We start from the raw sequence: 24,580 nt of genomic DNA on the forward strand, positions 1-24,580 counted from the left end.
ATATTTTGAAAATAATTATACTAGGTTTAGTGTAACAATCCAATAAGTAGCCTAGGTAAAATTGGCAACACTGCTTAATTCCTGCCATCTGCCATTTGCCAACAAATCTGCCTATTCTTTTTTTTCTGCCATTGTAAAATGGATCTGGGCAAAGGGTGCTGATGAAACACAGTTTTCTCTTTAATTTATTTAGAAAATCCACATAATTTGATATCAAAATGAGCGTCTTTAAATCAGCCATGGGCTATTTTAGCTCAGGGGGCGCTAACGGTGGTAGTGATAATGATTTTGTTGGTCAGTTTGTTGAAATTGGAAATATGAAATTACGAGTCAAGAAGGTGATTGCAGAAGGTAAGTGAATATCATTATTACAATAAGAATAACAAGTTTCACTTGATACCGGTATATCGTAGAATATCAAACGGTGTTTACATCTTTCGTGTGGGCTGCGGTTATCCACGTACTAACGTCATAGAAATTGGGGGCGGTAAGGTACATTGTCCGACAAAATGTTTTGGGTCGTACCTAATGAGTATAGCACCAAATTACGTCCTATATCTCAGGGATAGAAACTAATAAGTGACACTTTAGTAGTAATATTTGCAGCTGTCTATATTTTTATGAGAAGGTCATTCATTGATTAAAACCAATCAATCCATTAAATCTTTAAGCGATTCGTCTGCGGATTGAGAAAAGCTTCTACAAGGAGCAAAGTATTAGATTTCATTCAATTGATTCATGCCAGTAAAGGTCATACAAATTAAACTTTAGTACTTGCTTGAGTTTACTGACCAAACAATGAATAACAGATAATATGATTTTAAGGAAATGCATCTGTATTATTTATTAACAAGCAAATTATTTTATATAAGCAGCCTGTATTGTGTTCAAGAATGTTTACTCATAGTAAAATAATGAAATTATGTGATACTGAACCCTCTGCTGTAAAATTGTACATAAAATTTTAGTAGTTGCTCAGTCACACATTTATATTTTAGGTGCAATATAATTAAAGGTGAATGTGTAGTAAGTTTCCTTATGTAAAAACCCTGTTGAAAAGAATAATTAGGAAGTCTTTTCCCTTTTAATTGTTATCATCTGACAAGCCCTTTTCCTGCTGAAGTAATCTAATATATTTATAACAAACCCATGTAAATGAAAAAATTACAAAGTAAATTATTGCATTTAATTTTTGATTGCAGGTGGTTTTGCTTTTGTGTTTGTTGCTCAAGATGTATCCACGGGCACAGAATATGCTCTGAAAAGGCTCATGGCTGCTGATGAGCAGGCCAACAAAAACATTATACAAGAAATTAGCCTTCTAAAAAAATTATCAGGTCACCCTAACATAATCAAATATATAGCTGCCTCTTTTATTGATAAGGCCAAGACATCACATGGAATGGGAGAGTATTTGCTGTTGACTGACTTGTGTAGTGGAGGCAGCTTGATGGAAGCCTTACAGAACAGAGGGCAGGCCTTCCCACTGTCTACTATACTAAGAGTGTTTTACCAGACATGCCGTGCAGTGCAGCATATGCATGCACAAGTCCCTCCTATTGCACATCGTGATCTCAAATTAGAAAATTTCTTAATATCAAATGAAGGTAAAAAATAATAACATTATATAACTAAAAATTATATCAGTTAAATGTAACTTTTATCATTATGGTTCTAGTCCTCTATAGTCATTAACTCATTTTTACTTTTTAGGTACAATAAAATTATGTGATTTTGGTTCAGCCACAACTGATATTTACACACCCAATCCATCATGGAGTGCAAATCAAAGAAACATGTTAGAAGAAACTGTAAGTTAATGATTTTGTTTGTAGTAATGATTATTACTTCAATGTGTTATATAACTTTAATCAATATTATTTCCCAATTTCAGCTGGCCCAGTTCACTACACCCATGTATAGAGCCCCTGAAATGTTAGATACTTGGGACAATCGCAAAATTGACCACAGTGTGGATGTTTGGGCTCTGGGCTGTATACTATACACTCTTTGTTACATGCAACATCCATTTGAAGACTCAGCTAAGCTTGCAATATTAAACGGAAATTACAACCTTAACCCCAATGATCAACGCTACAAATGTTTTCATGAAATCATAAGTAAGTATGAAAGACAACATGTCTGCAGGATGTCTTTAACCGTGTGTATCAAGGTGTGATGTTAATGTGTTTGTTCTCAGGTGGTTGCCTAACAGTGAACCCCGAGGAGCGCTTGACAATAAGTAGTGTGCTGGAGCGATTGGCGGCGATAGCGGAGTCCAATAATGTCAATCTCAAGCAACCACTCAAATTTGAGCGTAAAAAAGTTGAACAATCTGTGGCCACTAGCTCGCCAGGTAATAAGAAGTCAAGTAAATATTACACTACCATATCCTAAGAGAAATGTCGCGGCGCGGCACGTTCAACATTATGTGATAAATTCGAAAGAATCGCCTAAACGTTTACATTGAGTTGCGATCGCGCGTATCACTTATCCATGTATTCCCTACGGACCATCGTTCTGTTCTGTTGCATTAAATACTCGAGCTAAAAATGGTCAAGTATTTTTTGACTTTTTACACTCAAATTTTTTATTTTTCCATATATTTATTTTGAGTTCCTTAGAAAGGTATTTAACAAAATGTGAGATTTATTTACATTCCAATGTTGATTATCACCAAAAATTGAACATCACCAAAGGTAAGGCAATGTTGAATAAATTGTTCTCTGAATGAAATAAGGTAGTATAGCATTTATTTGACTTGAATCAAAATTGATTATTTATGTTGCTTCAATGCTGAAATGCGTTAACATGACGTTGGTAAAGTTAGAAAATGTATATTTATGTCTATTGAGGCTCAGACTGCATTTAACAAGTGCAATATTAGCTATCATGTTTTATGAACAGTTGAACACTGAAAGTTTATAAGCTTTAATTTGATAACTAAGTCTGATTACGAGAGGAGACTTGAACAAAGACATCACAGTGATAGAATAATAAGATGGTCATAAAATTAATAAGACAAACATTGATACTCCAGTCACAAATTATTTCTTTACATTCTTGAATATTATTATTACCAAAAAGTCAGTGTGCATTTATGAAATGCATACCTCTTATAGCTAGATAGGAAACTTGTCGCTAGTTAGAATACTTTACTATATTTAGGTGTAATGTTTAAACTGTCTATACATTCCTGTAACTTTATTGGGCTATATATACATCTTCACACCAATGTTTAAACCCCTTACTAATTAGGTATATTATTTTTCTATAATATATAGTAATTATATGATTAAATAAATAAATATCCAGTAGTATGAATACATGTACAGTTGGTACAGACGCTGGATATAGGTGTTATAATAATTATAATATTGGTATATATTGGCTTAATAACACACGAGAGTGTCGTATTCGTATATATGTGAACTAACAGTGTTGGGTAGCGGTGTGAGCAGTCACGGCGTGCATTGCATTAACGGTAACGGTGGCTTGGTGATATCGGCACCTCCGCGCACTTGTCACGTATATTATATTATATTGGCTCTTATATTTTAAGTTATTTGTGTGTATATAAACTAGTCTATTATTTAGATCGGTGTATTACTACACTGCTTGTTATCACATCTTCTAATTAGATATATTTGTGTTGATACAATCGAACACTATGATCAAAATCATGGAACAGTCCAAATTTTTCCAGACAATATAAGGAAATGATATGTTATAACTGAGGTACAAGTATTGAATTAGAGTAGATTATATTATGATATTATAGAATACATGATGTTTAACGTTCATAATTTTGTCATTAGTTGATATCACAAAAGTTAGTGTCTCTATGAACACTGTGTCTTACATTTTGTCATGAACCATTATTTCTGTTGTGCATATTATTATTTAGTCATGTCGGAGCTTTATGTAGATAAATAAATGAGTATATTCTTCACAGCCGTGGTTTGATTTTATTTCTAACGTATTCTGAGTGGCACAGATAGCGAAAGTGAGAGATTCTCGCTTAGTGGAGCTCCTTAGTACGAAACATGTGGGTATATTTGTACGTAAAATGTTCTCTGTGTTAACGATCTGATACAGTCACGTTCGCTTTCAACTAACATGATTGATTCGCACTGTAGATCTGGTTGCACGTAATTACACACAGATTGTACACATTCATAACTTACTAACATTCTGCTAAACTAGTGTTCGTGTTCACTTGTAGTGTGACTAAAACTATTAACAGGTTTGTGCTACTTGCGACTCTTGCGATATAAGAGGAAAATTGATATTCTACGCACTTGTAATCTTTGAATTAAATAGTATTATTCAATTCACGAGTCGACGTTTAAACTATATCATACCATTGGTGTAATGTGTAGGAGTCTTATAATTGTGTAGAATTGGTATCAGTTGAGTACAGCTCTGAGTGATTTATTACTGGCTAGATAAGTGCTAACATTCAAGACATTCCTTAACATTTTTATAAGTAGATTATTATTACCATAGCTTTCGTTCTTGGGTGACTGATTAATACCTATTTTCATGATTTTCATTATACTGTAAATATATTTCACAAATGATTGGATTTCAAAATATTTTTGTATTATATTTTATTTAGTAATTGCTCATAGTCATTCACAAAGTTCACGTTTTTATAGTTAAAGCTTTCCCACTTATTCACAGTTTTGCAAACAAATGCTTTTATAATATTCTATATTAATCATATTATTATATATTTTATATCTGTACAGAATTATATAAACTTTCTTTACAACTCTCTTTTGTAACAAATGTAATACACGACCACCTAACTATAAATGGTCTCCTTATATGAATTATCTTGGAAATACTTAAACAATTTCTCAATTACCTATAATTCAATGTATTACTATTATCTAATCTTAAAGTAGCTACTTATATGACTTAGTATGTATTAGGTCGATGCTAATATGCGTTGTTACTGTTACTAATAAAAAAGGCATGTAGGGAAAAATTTACTTCTTAAAGATGTTGTTAGACCATCTGCCATGCATGTTAGCCTGTTACAACATGGATCAGTGCTTCTATTTTATTTCGTTTGAATGATCATAACGCATTGCATGTACCTGTTCGTAGAGACTCAAGTCCTCCGCCTCTTTTTTTTTTCTTTTTTTTTCAACAAAATTCCGTTTGTTTTATCTGTACCAGTAATCGAGCCGTGTCATCTAATAATCGTATTACAAATAAACGCGCAAATCGATACTACGCATGGTTGATAAATATGATAATAAACGTAAACATCGTGCCCATGATTCAGTTCGAAGCCCTTATTATTATAAAAGTTGTTTGATATTACTTGATAATTTTATTTGTGATAAAAAAAATATATTATAAGAAAATGTTGTTTAAGATTGTAGCTAACTGATAACGGAGTATTGGCTAGTTCTAATAAGATTGCGTATCAAAGTCGTATGTAATAAAATGCTAGTAGATGTAAGAGGCGCAGGACTTGGTCACGTAGTATTATTTGTATGCAATACATATCACGTTTTCTTTTTCATTTTAGGTGTTTTCAACTTTTTCGGGTGCCCAATAGTTTTCTCGTTTAAATGACCCGCTGCGCTAGCATGAACCCTTGCATCGGACACCACTCACACTTGACGCTTGCTAGAACGATCGGATATGCTCGCAATGATGAGTATTCATTGTTTTTTATTTATTAATGTTTAACTATTATATAAAATTTAATGTTGTTATCGCCTGTAGTCTAATTTTTGTGAATAATATGTTGTTTTAATTTTGGCAGCGATGCGTACGACATCAGATGTTATAAAGGATGTTCCAATTAAAATTGTACCTAATTTAAACAAGTTGAAATATAATTTGTGAGTAGTATTCTCTGTCCGCCAAACGTACCTATGTATAGAGATGTTTATTGCAGTCTGTACTTAACGATGACAATAATTTTATAACTCCCTTTGTATTATAACCCCTGACTATAGATGTATGTAGGTCCGTCCCGTTCTTAGACTTTTATTCTAGTGCTATAGTTATTCTCATACGAAAATCTATTACTTTTAGCCTGAATATTAATGTCACTGTCTAGAATGTGGACGAGTATTCGCCCCTATTCATATAAAGTAGATGTTTTGTTTATTTCTATCTCAACTTCAATATATTTAAATGTGAAAGAGAGAGCTTACAACGAACAAAACAGATTTTTATGAATAAGGCGCTATGAATATAATCCAATTAGAATAACATTGGCGAGTGTTTCACATTCCATGAAAAGGTACAAATGCGAAGTCGTCGGTCGATAGTATTAATTCGTTACCATATTGTTATGTATTACAAGTTTAAGGTTTCTGTTATATCACACATATAGTATTAGATATTTTCTTGGTACTAATATACTGCGTACTTAATAGGATATACTTTATTGAGAGTGCATTCTATGAACTCTTCACTGCATTTCTAATATTAAAGCAATGCCACTTAGACTATTCTTTAATCAGATCTTAACTAGTGTTGTGAACGTGACTGCTTAGATCTATTACAGTGCTAATGAGATGATTTTGTATTAATAAACCAAATTGAACCGCGCTGTGAAGTTATACAAAAATGTCTATTATTCGACCTGTACGATGTTCACACTACGACAGGACTTAAGGACATTGATTATCAGATGCTGATGTATCTAAAGAGGTTTTATGCTAGCACTCATTACAGGTTATTTGTAAAGCACACTGAGACAATCACGCACACAGACGGGCACGAGTACGATCGCGTGAACCGCACGAACGACTGAAGGACTATTATGGACATACAGATTTTCGCGCGGATTGCGTTGTTTTGATATATGACACGGCGTTAGATTTCACTTGTTTTCACAGTACAAAAAATCACCTCGTTATATCATAAAAGTGAAAGTAGACATGTTACGCTTTCACGATTAAATGGCTAAACGGATTTAGATAAAATTTGGTGAAGGGATAGATCATATTCCAAGTGAAGCCGCGGCCTGAAGCTAATTTAATATATTTGATATTGTACTCATTTAGATGGTTGTCAGATGTCTGCGCTAAGTGATGGCTTTTCAAACGTTATTATAAAGACGTTCTTATGTGACTCACGTGCATTCAACACAAATGTCAGTGCGTGAATGTTCGCGTTCTCTTCAAGTATTCCTTCCATTTTCTATTATATTGTTGTACAATTTTAATTGCTCCTTTACTGTCTTTATGAAACTATGCCTCTAATAACTTGTTTACCGGTACGCGTGACAGTGTCATTATGAATTTTCTGTTGTTCAATAGTAATGTGTCTTGTATTCCTACAATATGTGTGTGTGTGTTCTCTGTGTGTCATACAGATAATCTATATTTACCTTATAATTCAGACGTATGTGTGAACATCTTACAGTGTGAAAATAAGCAAAGACAACTTCAACGAATGTGTGTGCTCCAGAAATAATGATATACAGTCATATTTTAAAAATCACATAGATATTAGAATATGTACTTATAACTTTTTAAAAGGTGCTTTTAATTTAATTAGATACAAATTCCTATGTATTTAGTTTAATAAGCATTTGCCCCAATATAACTCTGAATATGAATAACTCGAATTTATTAGATTTGTTTTTGAAATAGTAGAAGTATTTTGCTCATACAAGCATTTTAAACTTAATCAAAGAGATATTTTTAAAAAGAATTTTCCCATTCGTACTCCTTAGAATATTTTAATGATATAGATGCGTTTATTACCAATAGGTAAGTGTAATTGTTTTGTTTTTAAATATTATATTTTAATAAGGTGTTCAACAATTATGTTGTTAAGATATATATTGTTGTGATATTTGACGTTTTATTATATTAAAACTGAGTTTGTGAAACTTTCTTGATACTTTTTGATATGATTCAATACACATGTGATTTTAGAACAGAAAAAGTGATTATTCGTTTTATATAATATTGAAATAGTTTTTAGTTAAATTAAAAAGAAGTGTAGTTTTAGATGAGCAATATTTTTGTTACTATTAGTTATATAAGTGTAAACATGTAAGATATTTAATGTTAGAAATAAATATCAAGTAATCTAAATTGTTGTTTTTGTGTAATGAATGTTAAATCCTTGAAATATTAGAAATACACACTAATATACATCACAAATAACATTCACATACTATTTTGTATAAAAATCATATAACTATAATGAATTTTGTTTAGAAATTGTACCGCACATTGAATCGATTCCACTGTTGCACTTTATTCTATTTTATAATTGAATATAAATGGTGCGACATAAGGAAACTCCACAGGAAATATGTGTAGACCTCTTAGTATACACTAATTGCAAGCTTTAATAATTACGAGGACCACAGATATTTCATTACGGAAACATGACAGAACACTTCTCTAAATATAGAAATCGAAACGTCTTCTCTATGGTGTGATATTACAGTTTGTTTTTTTTTCTTTTAGCTAACAAAGACCCGGTGGCCAACAGCCAGGAGGTGCCGAACTCCCGGCCGCCGGAGCCGGCTCGCCCCCCGCCCCCCGCACGCCCACCCGCGGCGCCGCACTACCAACCTCCGTTACCCCAACCACCAGTGAACTCAGGGGGACTGTTCTCATCAATAAAAGGGGGCGCTGGTAGCTTTCTTAAAAACTTGAAAGATACCTCTTCGAAGGTTATGCAGACTGTTCAACAGTAAGTTTGACTTTGCTTTACTTTTTCTATTATTCCTAATGTACGTTTGACACAAAGCCTAATCCCTCCCTCATTACGGGAGGAGATCCTTGCTCAACAGTGGGACATTAATGGGTAAAATTTTTATGCACGTAGTCTTCCGACCTTAACTACAATGTTTAAGAAAAAAATCAGTAAATTATGTGACTAATGATGTGTAATTTTATTTGCAGGTCTATAGCTAGAACAGATTTGGATATAAGCTATCTAACTAGTCGCGTAATTGTTATGCCTTACCCGTCTGAAGGATTGGAGAGCGCTTACAAAACTAATCATGTTGATGATGTCAGAGTAAGTTTCTTTACTTTTCAACATACATGACTGATAATTTAATTTGTCTTTAAAGTACTGGAGAAATTTTCAGAGGCCATTTAATCAGCAGGAAGTGTATAAGATCACCCTAGCTGAATATAGAATGTTTATAAAAAAATATGTCCCTGCCTGTTTTTAGTAACGCAGCGTATAGTCACTTTTGCCAAATCCCGTTTAGACACTCTTTCTTAAAAATATTTTGGAACCTAACCCCCAGTTTCTGAGGCACATTTCGCGGTAGTTTATCTATTCAAAGCGTTTAAGCTCATATAAAAAAAAAACAGTTTGTATAGATCAGTGGTTCCCGACCAGTGGTCCGGGGAGCACTGGTGGACCGCGGAATTCAAAATATGATCCGCGAATGATTCTAAAAAATTCTAAATTTTCAGAATGATTACACTTTATTTTTAATATTCTTACGTAGTGGTCCCTGCTAACAAGAATAATATAAAAGTGGTCCCGGGCTAAGAAAAGGTTGGGAACTCCTGGTATAGATAAACTACCGCTAAATGTGCCTTAGAAATCGGAAATAAGTCATGCTAGATTTTCTAATGTATTTAATGTTACAACTGCTACTAACATTGTGATGTACTACAGGCATTCCTAGAGAGTCGTCACCCGGGCGGCAAGTACAGCGTGTACAACGCGTGTCGCGGCGGCCGCCTCACGTTCCCGCGCCACGTGCTCGTGACGGACGCGTGCCGCGCGCTGTGGCCCACGCCCGCACACCGCGCGCCGCTGCTGGCGCCCTTCTACAGCCTGCTGCAGCACATGTACCACTATCTGGGCAAGGATGAACGAGCCGCCGCTGTTATTACTTGTCAGGTAAATAAAATCTGATTTTTATGTCTTAACTGAACTGAAGAGGCGCCCGTAGCTAGTTGCACTCACCGGTCGGTAAACGATCTGTGGGTTAAGAAAACCTTGGCGCGGTCATTCCATAGATGAGTGGCCGCATAGTGGTATTTGAGCTTGGCATCTCCGTGCTTTGGAGGGCAGGTTAAAAGTCGGTCCCGATTGTTGTCAATTAAGATGACAGTCGTTAAGCCACGTCATAGGCCTTTCGGGCGGCTTGAACAACTTTGACACTTGGTTGACCACTAACCTTACTATTAGTAGTATTACTGAACTGAATCTGTTTTATTAGACTCCTATTGCTTAAATGAGAGGTACTCAGGACAGAAAGCAAAGGTATTTTTTATTTTGATGTTAATCGTTGCGATAGAAATAAAAATAAAATATCAAAGTAATTCCCCAAACGTCCACCGGAGGCGCTACATGTTTTTATGCTATTCAAGAATAGACGATTATGTCTATGACAGTGATGATAAACTGCTTGAGAGAAACTCTAAATACTATGTCTTATCATGATGAATTAAACGTCTCTGTAAAACGTTAAAATCATGATGCCACTTATATTTGCCTCTACAATATCCATCCTAAATTTCAAATGAATATTGACTTATCATTTCAGGATGGTAAACAAATGTCATGCATGTTAGTATGCGGGCTGTTGTTGTACGCGAAGTTGGTGACGGTGCCGGAAGACGCGCTGCAGATCTTCGCCGTGAAGCGAGCGCCCATCAACATCGCGCCCGGACAACTTAGATACCTTTATTATCTCAGTAATATTGTTAGGTGAGTCCTTTTTCTTAACTGATTATTTGTTATAGTTAGTAGTTGCTGTAGTTAGTTCCAGTACTATTCTTAACGTATGTTTTTACTGAAATTTGTAATACCTCATAAAAAGCTGACCCCAACATGAAAAAGAATAAATACATTTAATAATCCAATATTCACGTTTCACCAATTGTCATTTCAAAAATACCTACGTGACTGTTAGAGTGACATTTACCAATCCAGAATATTTAAGTTAATTAATATTGACTGTTTGTTTCAGACCAGAACCAATCCTTCCACACTTCAGGCCAGTTACTTTAGTATCGTTAACTATTCAGCCAGTACCACTGTTCACGAAAGCAAGGTAAATATAAAAAAAATAAACGGTTTTAGATATTATTTTATTGTCTGTTTATTTATATGTCACATTAGTGGATATTTTTCACCAGATAGTTCGTATACGTACGTGTGCGTTCCCGTCACCCGACATTTCATAGTATCTATTTAATTATTTTTCCAGGGACGGTTGTCGGCCATACATAGAAATATACAATGAAGATAGAATGTTGCTGTCGACTTTACAAGACTACGACAGATTGCATCTTTATACAATGGCTGAAGGCAAAGTGAGTATTTTATAAAGTTTCAAACAAATATTTACGTGCCTTTAAAAGTTTTTAACACTTCTATTGGTTTCATGAGCAACTTTAACACCGGGTTGAACCATAACTATACGATGAAGAAACGAACTGGCAGTAGAAAGGACTTACGAATCCGTTCATGTCTTAAGTTTTAAATCAATTAATATCATGCAACTCGCACTTGCATAGCATGGTAGACTTTAGGACTCACCCTTCTCTCATCTCGGGAGAAGACCCTTACCCAATTTTTATCATTGCTTAAAACGAAAATTGACTTCCAAGACTGATAGATTATTAATTCGGGCCCAGTTATTATTTTTTATTCTCATGTGTCAGGTGAGCCTGCCGCTGGACACGACGGTGGTGGGCGACGTGTGCGTGTGCGTGCTGCACGCGCGCCAGCAGCTGGGCCGCGTGCACGCCGTGCCCGTGCTGGCGCTGCACTTCCACACCGGCTTCCTGGCGCCCACGCAACACGCCATCAAGTTCACTAGGTAACACCTTTGTTTTTACTTCTTATGCTCTCTAATTACAACATTTATAAACCAATGTGCCATCTTCGAGAACTTAGTTGAAAGCCCCATATATGCATGGGTGTACCTTGCACCCGTGTACCCACACGGGTAAAGGATAGAGAGAGGAGGATAGAGAAGGGTAAAGGTACAAGTAGTACACCTGCTAAGTTACTTTAGCAAGCGGTTGCACGTTTGCTGCCGCTACTTTATTTTAGACACACTGAATTATTTATTATATTCTACATAGATAATGCATACCCACGCTCTTTTGTAGTTATAGTATTTCTATCAAAGAGCGGACACATCGTGTAAATAAAAAAATGACAACCGAAAGCTTTATATGTAAATGTATTCTACACAAAATCACAGTAATAAAACTCCTATCAATGTCCCCTAGGTCTGAAATCGACGGTATAGACGAGAGCATGCCAGTGAACGATCACTTCTCGAACAACACGACAGCGGTAATAAGCCTGGTGGTACAGAACGGAGAGCGACGCAAGCCGCGCTCCGACCTCTGGGAGGAGGACCACTCCTTCCCCATACGTACGCCCGATGTACTGTTCTCTACCAACTTGGAGAGGGACGAGACTATCGACAACTTTGGTAAGGGTTTTATTAATCTGTAATACGATTATGGTGATACCTTGTGAAAGCTTGAAAACAATAATTTAACTAGCACAAATGTACATGGACTGTTACTATTACTTTGACGTATATTATAGCAGTACATATAATTTTGAACATAATTTAAAATTTTGTGTATTTGGTCGATAGTACATCAAATAAATTTTAACATATTTTCGTAGTTTAAACAGTAAGTCATGGTTGATGTAGTTGTGTTCTTTTAATATTTAGACTCTATTACACTTGGTATTGCTAAGGTTATATAGATTTGAAGTTATTATATTTAAAATATCTTATGCAATAGTTATTCAAAATATGCTCAATAATAAAAACGATGTAGAAGTAATTATTTATACATACATTATTATATTTAAACTTCACTATATGTATTATTCTCGTAGCTATGTACTTGTGCGTGTACATGTATTGTGTGTTACACAGCGAACCTCCGCAACAACCCGACCGCGGTGCCGCGAGCAAGTATGTCGTAGTGATGCGTGTTGTTTCATCTACATTCATTTACTATTCACATGTCATTGCACGCTACCATTGTGTTATAGCGTGCACCCTGTCCTATATTCATACGCTGCGTACGAGTTTTGAGTGCAATAAATAATTGTTCGAGTGCCCAATTGGTTGATTAGCCTGTATTCGGTCGAACTGAATGGAACCCAAGATTCACATTTAAAGAAAAATAAAGAGCAAGAAAGCGATACATTACGATTGGCTTTGTAATATAGGACTTTTTGTTGTTTATTTTAGCTGTTTATAATCACTGTTAGTTTATTAAAAAAAACATTTATTGTAATCATCATCCGCTGCTCTATTTTGAGATCGTTAACACCATATTTTGGTTGAGAACGCATGTTATGTAAATTATCTTTGTTTGTTATGAACCTTTTCATTCGTCGGTTTTCCTCAATTTTTTACCAGGGAACTAACTAATATAACAATTTCTCTACAGTGACAGCAGATTATCCGCCACGGGAGGTGGAGCGTGAACGTCCCCGCCCCTCGCGGCCGGCCCCGCCGTCCCCCGCGCCGCCACAGCGACCCCCGCCTCCACAAGCCCCGCCCACGATGACGTCACAAGGCGATCAAGCGGACACCGATAATACGGCAGATTTCCTTAACTTAAATTCAATGAATGCAGGCGATGCACCTGTTAAAGAACCTCGTAAAGAAAAGAAGCTCGGTAATCAAGATTCGTTCGATTTCTTCGGAATGATGGAGAAGCCTACCGGTGATGATAGTTTTGGTGATTTCTTGAGTGGACAAGTTAAGGATAATCCTCAGGTTTGTAACATTTATATCGTAGAAATGCATTGTCTACCATTATTGTTGGTTAAATCATATCTTAAGTAATCAACAGATTGACATCACAGTGAAATATTTGATCGAAAATGGTACATTTTTGCAGCCATTTGCGTCAGAATCTATTTTTGGCGACCTGCCCGCTCCTCCGACGGAACAATCCGAGCCTCGTAACGTGAACTCAAGTGATCCGCTGAACTTTGATCCGTTCGGACTCAACGATCCCATACCTACTAAACAGGAGCCGCTATTGACGCCTTTGATACAGGATGACAGTGAGTGAACTGTTTTTTTTTGTCATGTTGATTCTAGATAGCTTTACATTTTTTTTATACTATATATTTATGTATGACAGAGATGTGAATGTCAATGAAGGGAAATAAGTTGGCAGGGATTGTACCAAGTGGGGTTCTTAAGCCTCTACCTACGCTCATAGAAAATAGAAGTCATTTTTTGTAATACTACTTAATAATATTGGTAATTTGGTATAAATGGTTGCTGACGAGAAGCTTCAATAAAATCAAATGTAATCAACTTTTTTACTGGTCCATAGCTAGACTGCGCGTCCACTTATTCGTTTTCCGCGTATTCATTTCTATGGCACCGAAGTGCCGACCTATCCAGTGGACGTAATTCCATAGAAATTAATACAAAGTAACAACAAATCCTTACGGTCCATACGTTCCGACTCCGACACAGTGGACGCAGCTGGAAACAGTTTGATATTTGAAACGCAACTTATTAAATATGTGTGTGTTGCAGGTCGTCCGTCCAGCGTGCCCCTGGAGCGTGCGCAGCCGGCGGGCGGCACGGCTCGCAAGGACCCGTTCGCGGAGCTGGGCGCGCTGGGAGGAGCGCTGGGGGCCGCTAGTGCCGGCACGACGCCGCGCGCGTCGCCCGCACACACGCCCGCGCACGCCGCGCACACGCCCGCGCGCTCGCCCGCACACCAGCCCGACTACAAGTACTTGCACTCACTTACTTCTTACTCCTTAATGTCATATGCTACGTATTATTCCCTAAACTGTACAATCAAAATTATTAACAACGTATCATTAAAGTACGATTGGGTCTACAGTATTTTATTTCTCCTACGAGATATAAAAACTAAATCTAAAATAAAATTTATTTTTTTCGCCTATTAGATTCAAAATAATTAAAAAGTATTCTCGGCCAACAAAAAGTGGTCTACTGAATATCTTAACAATGTATTGCAATTGATACGACGAGAATAATCCTTTTAATCCTATACGTTATCTTTACAGTCGTGCACACTTTGAACCGGCGAAAACACCAGCAGATGAAAAGCCGAAGAAGGCGGGAGATGTATTCGGCGACTTGCTTGGTAGTCAAGGATACGACTTCGCGACCAAACGTGACACGGGGCCTAAGACCATGAACGCTATGCGGAAAGTCGAGATGGCTAAAGATATGGACCCGGAGAAACTTAAAATATACGAATGGGTAAGTACTGGTTTCTGTTACTTATCGATACATACTCCCTAGCCAATATTAAAAACACTTTTTTAACAGACTGGCGTGGTTTGCAAAAACCTTTTTTTTGCAAAATAAAATATACCAAAACTGCCTAGAAGTTACGCAGCCTATTCGGTCCAATTTTTTCTTTTTTGATATTAAGTATACATTTTAATTTTTTTTTACTGTTATAGGACAAAAATTTAAGTTAAAAAGTAAAATAAGGATTACGTAAAAAGTACAAACATATATTAGACATAATAAAATAGTTATACATCATATAGTCATTTGCCATATACATTGTTACAGACGGAGGGTAAGAAGGCGAACATCCGCGCTCTGATGTGTTCCTTGCACACGGTGGTGTGGGAGGACTGTCGCTGGACACGCTGCGACATGTCGCAACTCGTGACCCCTGCCGACGTCAAGCGGAACTATAGGAAGGCCTGTCTTGCTGTACATCCTGATAAGGTAAACTTTTATTTCTTATCTATTGATTTTTTGTGGGTTCAACTGAATTTATGTAACTCTCATAAAAATCATTTTAACACAATAGGAGCGTTTGTCTTGTTTGTTGATTGATGATGTCAAAATAAGAAACAATGTGTTTTTTAAGGAGTCTTGTATAATAATATAGCACTTACTTGTAGTACTTACTTACTTTAGAGATTAAATATTTTTCGCTACGAAAAGTTACGTAAATTACTACGAATTTAATTTCTCTTAATCTTTAGAGTATTGAGAATCCAACGTAGTTTTTAAAAAGTTGATTAAAATGTCTTACGTTTATTGCAGCAAATGGGCACACCCAACGAGAACATAGCAAAAATGATCTTCATGGAGCTGAACAACGCGTGGAGTGATTTCGAAAACGACGCGAAGCAACAAAACCTGTTTCAGTAATTATAGAGGTGCCAGTTCAATAATATACGTCACTTGTGTGCATCGGTAGACAGATGCCGCATCCATATAGCAAATGTAGTATTACTTCTTGGGGAAAATAATTGTGGACTAGGAAAGTAGGAAGTCGACACCGAGATCTCTCAATTTGGAAGTAACGGATGAGTCCACTTTATATTTACTTAAACGAAAGTTGGAATAATTTTATTCGAGGGTGACACGGTTTCTCAACAGACCATGTATAGACAGACCAACAAGTATAGAATAAGTTCATGTGTACAGCCTTTGTTTAGATAGCAGTTCAAAAATAAACAGCCGTATTTCGAAAGTTTTAAATTTTCAAGCAGTAGTCATGACATAAGCTGAAACATGGTAAAAATAACCGTTGAAATCTATCCCAGTGAGGTCCACAAGTATTTTCACCCAGTAGTAATATACAGCAATATATAAATAATTGTTCTAATTGCTGAAGGCAAGTGTATTCATAAAGCAAGTTGGTTAACGATATAATCGCTTATGATTTTGTCTTACCGCTAGATGTTTTATCGGGAATAAGTAAGGAGTATAACTTTATTGTGATAAATTCTTTTATAGTTTATGAATAGATGTTGAACCGGTGGAGATTTCCCCTGAATATTGTTTAAACATAGCCCCAAAACATACATGAAAAAGTTTTAAATAAAGACAATTGTTACAGAACTTTTGTAGGTCATGTTAAGTCGGTTTTCTTCCATATATGAAATTAAAAACACTGTTAAAATTTGCTTTATAATAAATATTAGAAAATAACAAAAAAAGATTAATAAAATCACTGATATGTTATTTGTTAATTGCTTCTTCTGAACCTTCACAACTAGAAATAAATATGTTCCCAGCATTTATTTAGACTGCCGTTGAAAACAATATAAAATTAATCATTCAGAGCTTAAAATACGGCTTCAATACATTTAAAAAAGTCCGGAATTATTTATTAAGAGCTTATTTTTATTAGCTCTCAACATTTTATTATTAGTCTCATATTTTGTTTTCGCATCGAACTACTGTTACGAATATAGTCGAGTGGATATGTTTAAGCAGTTGCTGTCAAAAGTTTGTACATTTACGTAATATTGTTGATAAATAGTAGTTGAAACGCATTAGTTGTTCTAGCCCAATTTAAATAATAATTATAAATATACAGAGGGTTCACAGTTAGGGTGGTGCATATAATCATTTATTTGTTAGTTATTCAGCTGTAATTAATTAATTGTGGGCGTTCTTTACTTAATAGTTTTAGTGTTAGTACATTCGCGTACATAATATAGAACAAAGTGTATTTTAGATATTTGATATCACAAGAGCTAAATACGCAAGGATGGTTATTTGATTGTAAGAGAAATTATTTTGACTTGAAGATATTAATAAAATATTATATTATACATCTGTGAAAATTATATAATTGTCTATGTATATTCGTTCAATTATTTAGTTTATTCAGTGACTTAATCACTTCTTTGCATTATATTCTCGAAATAAGAGATAATTCGATGTATTATTTACGCGAGGAAACGATTGGTACTATGTACACACGACACTGGGGCTCTGAGGTGTCAGTCGCTAAAAACATTCTTATGATAAGGGTCTGTTTCACCAATGTCAAGTTATAACACCTTATATACCATACCTTATTGATGATGTTATTATTCCATAGTAAATATACGTTAGCGCGACTTTGTGGCTTTGTTCAAATGTTAATACAACTTTCTTTCATGTAGGTAAATATTTAATTTATCCGTTATATTTACAAGCCACAACAATGCTTGCAAAACAAGAATGTACCTACGCGTTTTTGTTGATGATTGTTGCTTCTATAAGTTGGCTTAAATTGACATATTGGTGAAATAAGCAATAAAGGTCGTAAAAGGTACAAATGTTCTTTCATAAGAACGCAGCGTGTCGGTTGTACATAGAACTCGAGTTTATTTTATTATTTTTAACTTGGTGTCAATAGGTATTAATTAATTAGTTTCCGAGAGCTTACGATAACGTTAAGTTTTTACATTCCTGAATGAAATAAGTGTAGTTGGGTGTCCATTGTCATTTATGAAAATGTTTGTTGTTTAAACATTTTAAATACTTGCATGTTTTGAATATATTCTCATCTTCCTGCCCTTATTCCTTGTTACATGGGATCGGCACAAACTCCCACTCATTTATATAAGATTATATTATCATTTTCTTTATCTTTGAATCTATATTCTTAGGAAATTGAAAAGCAGTATTCCATCATAGTGAGGCTTACTTTCATCTAACACTAGAGAATCGTGGCAACTGTTCCTGATTGTATGTTTATATTTTATAATACTTGTGTATTTAGGGCCTATCAAGTCAGTTTGGGTTACTACGGTATGATTTAGAGCCAGAATAGATGTAAATGTCACCGATATTGTGTATATTTTGCTTAGATAATGTACTATGTCTAATAAAAAAACTGTTCGAAAATAAAGTCATTTCAAAAATATGTTTATTGTTTTATTGAGTTGTACTAAACCAAGATACCTTTTCGAATCAGATATGGAAAGCTACTATGGAAAGGTTGACAAGTACGCGTCCACTGGATCAGCATTGAAGCGTACGGACCGTAAAGATTTGTTGCTTTATATTAATTGGCACTCATTGTTGAAATTAGTACAAAGCAACAAATCTTTCGTACGCTCCGATTGTGACTCAGTCGACGCGTGGCTAGCCACTTTTTTCATACTTAAAAGATAATAGTTTGAAAATAAAACAAGATCTTTTGTGAATGTATACGGTATATTATTGGAACTTATCATTAAAGACTATAGTGTTTGTCAACTCTGCTCTACTTTGACGTCAACATCCATGCACCCGTACTTTTCTAATAGCTCTTGTTTCTTTCGTCTGAGGAGCGCTTCTTCAATGTCTTTCTGTGAAGGTACGGCTACGTGTGACGTCACTATCGGCCGGGATTCGGGCTCTTCGTCGTCCTCTATTCTCTTGTCATCAGGCTGGAATTTAAAAGATATGGTTAAAATTTTTGAAGGTAAAATGATTTAGATACAACCGAATATTCATTTCGAATTTTACTATGGTGTGCTAATATTTTGTCTAAACGATAGTAATTAAGTTGAAACTTACATCTTCAGGGTAAATATTTTCTTCTTCAGGTATATCTTGATTTTTGTTTTCTTCTTTGTTTCTCTTCCATTCGTCTACAGCTCTTGCTATTGCTGAAAATGAAGAAAGATGATACAAATGCATATTTTAGGAGAGAAGATTTTACTAGTAATGCGATCGAAAACAAAATTAAATGCCACTAGTCAATTTCGTAAAAATCATTGATTAATTCTGATTATTTCTTGTTTTTTTTTTAATATACCCATAAAGCTGTTTAATATGTTACGTTGTATTTGTTATTTGTCTTTACTAAATAACCAGGTTCAACAAATAGTTATTTGGTTTTATCAGGATTATGTCATACCTTCCTTCTCGGCATCCTGTTCGAGAGGCATGAGTAGACCATCATCATCGTCTCTGTATCCGTAGTAGTCGGCGTCTACGTCCCGCATGAGATCAGCGCGCGTTCTGCGCGGCGGCGGCGGTGGCTCTTGTTCAAACAACTCGCGAACACCTGGTACAAAACGATACATTATCATAAAAGCAATTGTATGACAAGACTGCTAGTACCAAAAAAAAGTTATGTTAGTTACTACTTTCACTTCGATCATTTTCCCTAATGTTATAAATGCGACAGAATTTGTCTGCGTCTTCTTAAAGCCAAAACCACTGAACTGATTTGGATGAAAGTTTGTATAATCGGAGAACCGATATAGAACACTGGTTTGTGTTAATCCAGGAAATTCTACGAAAATGGGCTTTATAGCTAATAGTCCTTGCGGATAGAATCCCGGTCAAAAGTTAGTACATTCTAAAAAGAGATCAAAAGGGAATGTCGTCTTACCTGGTAAGTCTTTAGCAGCTCCAAAGTACTTGTAGCCTCTATTCCCAGGTACCTCCTTGCCGTCTTGGTCGAGCATCTTAGGTCCAACGCGCGCATGATCGGGCCCTCCCAGCGCCTTTATCTGCACCTCCCAATGACGCTTCTCACGCATCAGCTTGTTGATCTCATCGTTCAAGTCTCGGATACGAAACTCACCAAGACCGGCTAGCGAAAAATTGCAAATGCATGAATTACTTACATCCTAGAAATGATTACAGCATAAAGAAAATACGATAGAATTACCCGGTTTTGTATTCAAATATGAGTAAGTTAAGCAATATTTAGAAAAACAAATGAATAGGTATTGGGTAGGTTAATATTATTATTCATATTGCACATGGTTATAATCTTAGTGTCGCCTCGTTACTTTTTCTTCTTTCCTTTTCCCTTGGACTTTTTATCTTTTCCTTTCTTGCCTTTTCCCTTCCCCTTGCCTTTCCCCTTTTTGCCTTTACCCTTCCCTTTCCCCTTCTTTTTGATATCGCTGCCACTGCACTGTGCCGAAATATTACTGATTTCTACGGCTTTAGCATCCGACGGAGCTTTAGGAGTAACGAGTTCTATTTCAAGATCCGTTTTCTTATCTTTAGTTTCCAACTTCTTGCCAATTTTTAATATAAACACGTCCTTTTGAGGATGTAACATTTTCGACATGCTCACTGGAACAGGACAGTTAGTAGGGGTTATGTTAACCATTTTCCTGTCCCCTTTTTTGTCCGGTTTCTCAAGACCTTTTAACCTGTATGTTAGATTAGACGTGTACGTTTTTTCTGGATAACGACGATCAGTGGGCAATTCAAATTGAATTTGTTCTCCAGTATTATACGCTGTACTCTCGCATGAACACAATTCCTGTATTTTATCGTACTTCCCTGACCTTTCCACTTTGGAGCTCTTCGGCACTCTAATTTTTAATTCGTTGACGTTCATTTTTGTATATATTTCATCATATCGTGACATTCGATCTAGAACACAACAACATCACCAGCTTTAAAATACAATAACTGCTATAAGAAAATAAAGTTAGTGACACCATGAGACTTACCATGATGTTGGGGACCAGAAAGAGGTTCGTAAGATAGCTTGGATGTAATACTAGTAGCGGGAGAACTCCGAGGGTAATTTGGTGAACAAGGCGCAGCAGCTTTCTTTGATAGAGTACTTTCATCTAAAAGTATTTTGCCTTGATCGTCCATTTCAACCCTCTGACATGAATACATTGTCATTCCGTGATCTTCTTTTAACAGAAAAGAAGTACCTTGTGGTTTAGGTTGTGCACAAAATGCTGTTGTAATCTCTTTACCCAAAAATGACATTCTTACAGTGACTTCTATAATTCCTATCGAGTCTCTAGTTTCATCGCTCCCGCAGAATATATAGTACATGTTTTTGGACAGCGGAGTCGATGTCGTACACAGTATGTTATCCGTTGGCTGCTGCTCCGTCCACTTGCGACACAGTTCTTCCCTTAGAGCAGCGAACTCACTCGTATAGTCCATGTGAGTCTCGCCTATTTTTGTAACACAAGTAGAACATTGAGTCTCTTTCGTTAGTTTAATAACAATTTCAAAGTTTTGAATGCTGCATATTTTGTCGTATGTCATGGCAAACAATGTCGATTTACCCACATTCAGTTTATTAAAATTTTCTATTTTACCGAAAGATGAATCGTACAAAATAATCGGTGGTTTTCCCAAGAATATAGCTGAGATAACTAGATTGTTGTAATCGATATCGAAACATTCGCATTTCATATTTATCTTGTTTATTATCATTTCAATAAGGAATAAGTGGTATGGGAAACTGACGTCCTCACTCTTGTCGCAAGCACATATATCCTGTTTAGTGCGGGCGATGTCCAAGGACAAATGCTTTATAGATTCTCTTAGCGCATTGGCTTCTTTCGTGAGTGCTTTACTCATGTTCGCTATTTTATCTATATTAGTAGTCATACTGCCTGATTGAGAATTTTCTACATCGCGTGCGAGAGATTTTACCGAGTCTGTTAACTTTTCGACATGGTCACTAATTCTTTTTCCCTGTGGTTCTAAGTTGGCGACGGCTTCGGCTAGTTTCTCATCTTTCTTATCAGATTTATTAGAATCTTTACTATCTCTTTTAAAGAATTTGTCCATGACAGATGCAGCTTTCGTGGCTGGATCACTTATTACACTGCCAAGGCGACTGCGTGGTGTTTGTGGACTCCCGCTGCGTAAAGAACTTTTAAGAAGTGAAGGTTGTTTCGGAGGAGACTGTATAGATGCTACCTGATCTGGAAGCTGCGCATCGACAACAATGTTCATGATGTCTTTTATAGAGGCTTCGTCTACAGCGTCCTTCAGTGACATAGCCTCATGTACGACATCGCCTAATGTAACACTGGGCTCCTTTGGCGAATTGGGAACTGCTTCAGAATCGTCCATTTTGAGATTATTATTACTATTTTACAAAAATATTTGATTGAAACTAAAATTTTCACATATTTATGTTATTGATATTAGAAAAGTCATAGCCAAATGGATTTTGAGTAATGTGGAACAAAAGTTAAATAAATCATTTCAATGTAGGTTGGTATTAGACAAAGTCGAATGTAAGTTGCCACTCCACTACAGGCTGTATCAAATATAATGTTATTATTAATTATTAAACTTCTTCATGCAATATAGTTTTATAGAACTTACCGTTTTGTATCTGGGCGACTTTCTTGGCGATTTCTCTGACTATTTGCAGCCTCCACTTCTCTGCCTGTGGTAGGTCATTGCACTCTGACGCGAGGTATGGTCGTCGCTCGCGCTGCCCACCCGCCTCTTGTACTTGAGCCGCGCGCCATCGCGCCAATGTGGTCCTAAGATAGACACAAACAAAACATGTTACATTGATCATCACAGCTTTACCAGTGTTAAATGGCCATCGATATTGGTAAAGAAATTGTATGGAAAGCATACTGCAGAAAGCTGTATTTAATTTGCACTAAAATACATCAATGTTTTCTATCTATGGTTTTTACATGTTTATAAAACTATCTAATGAATTAATAATGTCTGTACAACTTTCATGCATATGCTATTATTTTATCACAAATGGAGAAATGGCACTTAATCTGTGGTCAAAATGCAAAGTTTTAAAGAATTCTATTATTTCTTATATTTTGGGACAAGTAAAATTTTTATTTTGAAATATTTTATGTATAGAAAACAATCCTGTACTAAATTATGTATAGAGGGAAACAAACAAAAAGACTTGTTGATTGATTTGTAGAAAAAAACAAATACATTTTTTGATATGAACGAAACCTAAGTAAATAGACAAAAAGATAAGTAAAACTAAATCTTAATACTTACATAGCCTTTTCCGCATTACGAGCCTGTAACATAGAAAAAGGAAATGTATCTATGAGAATTTGTAAATAAAGGTATCAATATAATATTAGGAAGAATGAAAACATTAAAGATATAAAAATATCTGTTGTGATTAACATATTGTATACACTGTTGGTTGGTTGAAACGAATTTAACACAAAATAATGAAGATACTGCTTATACCGAAGAGTAATCCTCATATAAGTGATTTTCGTGACTATCATAACCCAGTGAAATTATAACCGTCACGACCTGCGAGACCAGGCGCAGGACTACTGGAAACTTCCATGGTTTGGACAATCACTGAGAACAGGCTTCACAGAAAAAGACAGGAATAACTTTTTAACCTGAACCCGTATAATTTATACTCGATTATGGAATCAAGACTTGTACACGACATTGTTTAAAGTTCAAAACATTGTTGTTTATTCACATAAGTGTAAAATTATTATACTGACACACATGACTGCCATTGGAATAAGCAAATGCCTTACCATATTTATGAAATAACTGCTTCGGTTGTAATTCAATAAATACAAACTGAAACCAGAAAAATACGAAGAAATTAAGTCTCAAACCGTAAACATAACCTCTAATACTTTTGGACAACGTCAAATTACTTTGACATTTAGATATAGATGAGTAGGGCGGCGACGTAAACACTGTGATTCGGCATCGATTACTGGAATGATTGACATTGAAAATGTTGTTTTTTTTTCTTTTAATGTTATCGTATTTGGGAATAATTGTATCCATTCGGATTTATCGTAATATATATTTCATTTTATTGAAAATACATACTATCAACGTAAGAAGAAAATTAAAAATAGGACAGTTTTAAGAATTGTTTTTCTTCGGTAAGAAACGCCATCCCTAGTAAACGGCAATATGTAGAACTGGTATGATTCTACACTAGATAGATTAGTAATGTCATCATTTTAATGTTCTTAATTAGGTACTTTTAAGTTTAAATCTTGTACGATTTTTGCAAATTATGTTACTATTCAACCCTTTTTTAAACTATAGTTCAAAATAGCAACATTCTTGTTGGTCTCTTTCTTTTTCCCTAATTACGACAAAGAC

General features: G+C 35.5%; 2 protein-coding genes across 4 annotated transcripts; one reads left to right on the forward strand and one right to left on the reverse strand.

Annotated features, from left to right (window-relative positions):
• The first annotated feature begins 74 nt into the window (after positions 1 to 74).
• aux (cyclin-G-associated kinase) lies at positions 75 to 18,638 on the forward strand. 2 transcript variants are annotated; one of them, XM_076114176.1, is made up of 20 exons: positions 75 to 351; positions 1,203 to 1,607; positions 1,714 to 1,811; positions 1,895 to 2,120; positions 2,201 to 2,356; positions 8,466 to 8,694; positions 8,907 to 9,024; positions 9,643 to 9,870; positions 10,520 to 10,683; positions 10,946 to 11,029; positions 11,186 to 11,291; positions 11,643 to 11,800; positions 12,219 to 12,427; positions 12,890 to 12,928; positions 13,413 to 13,744; positions 13,869 to 14,037; positions 14,525 to 14,726; positions 15,028 to 15,226; positions 15,548 to 15,709; positions 16,034 to 18,638. In XM_076114176.1, exons 1-20 carry the CDS (start codon positions 219 to 221, stop codon positions 16,139 to 16,141), a joined length of 3,525 nt encoding a protein of 1,174 aa, XP_075970291.1. In that variant the 5' UTR covers positions 75 to 218; the 3' UTR covers positions 16,142 to 18,638. The 2 variants fall into 2 exon arrangements, with proteins under 2 accessions (XP_075970291.1, XP_075970292.1); XM_076114177.1 differs by lacking the exon at positions 12,890 to 12,928.
• Positions 18,639 to 18,918: 280 nt separating this feature from the next.
• LOC142972841 (pre-mRNA-splicing factor ISY1 homolog) lies at positions 18,919 to 24,127 on the reverse strand. Of its 2 annotated transcripts, XM_076114186.1 has the most exons (7): positions 23,992 to 24,127; positions 23,480 to 23,502; positions 22,820 to 22,983; positions 20,100 to 20,303; positions 19,620 to 19,769; positions 19,277 to 19,368; positions 18,919 to 19,146 (listed from the first exon to the last, which is right to left on the reverse strand). In XM_076114186.1, the coding sequence occupies exons 1-7, from the start codon at positions 23,992 to 23,994 to the stop codon at positions 18,970 to 18,972; spliced, it is 813 nt and encodes a 270-aa protein (XP_075970301.1). In that variant the 5' UTR covers positions 23,995 to 24,127; the 3' UTR covers positions 18,919 to 18,969. The 2 variants fall into 2 exon arrangements, 1 of the variants encoding a protein (XP_075970301.1); XR_012959486.1 differs by lacking the exons at positions 18,919 to 19,146; positions 19,277 to 19,368; positions 19,620 to 19,769; ... (1 more) ...; positions 23,480 to 23,502; positions 23,992 to 24,127 and adding exons at positions 20,382 to 21,103; positions 21,184 to 22,734 and having other exon boundaries at positions 20,165 to 20,303.
• Between the last annotated feature and the right edge of the window lie 453 nt (positions 24,128 to 24,580).

Source organism: Anticarsia gemmatalis, chromosome 5 (genome assembly GCF_050436995.1).
Source record: "Anticarsia gemmatalis isolate Benzon Research Colony breed Stoneville strain chromosome 5, ilAntGemm2 primary, whole genome shotgun sequence".
In the NCBI taxonomy this organism is placed as follows: Eukaryota; Metazoa; Arthropoda; class Insecta; order Lepidoptera; family Erebidae; genus Anticarsia; species Anticarsia gemmatalis.

Coding starts and splice junctions, on each gene's coding strand:
- aux (XM_076114176.1), top strand. CDS start 219: ATGAGCGTCTTTAAATCAGCCATGGGCTATTTTAGCTCAGGGGGCGCT. Junction 11,030..11,185: donor CCACTGTTCACGAAAGCAAG/GTAAATATAAAA, acceptor TTATTTTTCCAG/GGACGGTTGTCGGCCATACA. Junction 14,727..15,027: donor GCACACCAGCCCGACTACAA/GTACTTGCACTC, acceptor TTATCTTTACAG/TCGTGCACACTTTGAACCGG.
- LOC142972841 (XM_076114186.1), bottom strand. Junction 22,984..23,479: donor CGTAATGCGGAAAAGGCTAT/GTAAGTATTAAG, acceptor TGTCTATCTTAG/GACCACATTGGCGCGATGGC. Junction 19,369..19,619: donor ACAGGATGCCGAGAAGGAAG/GTATGACATAAT, acceptor CTTCATTTTCAG/CAATAGCAAGAGCTGTAGAC.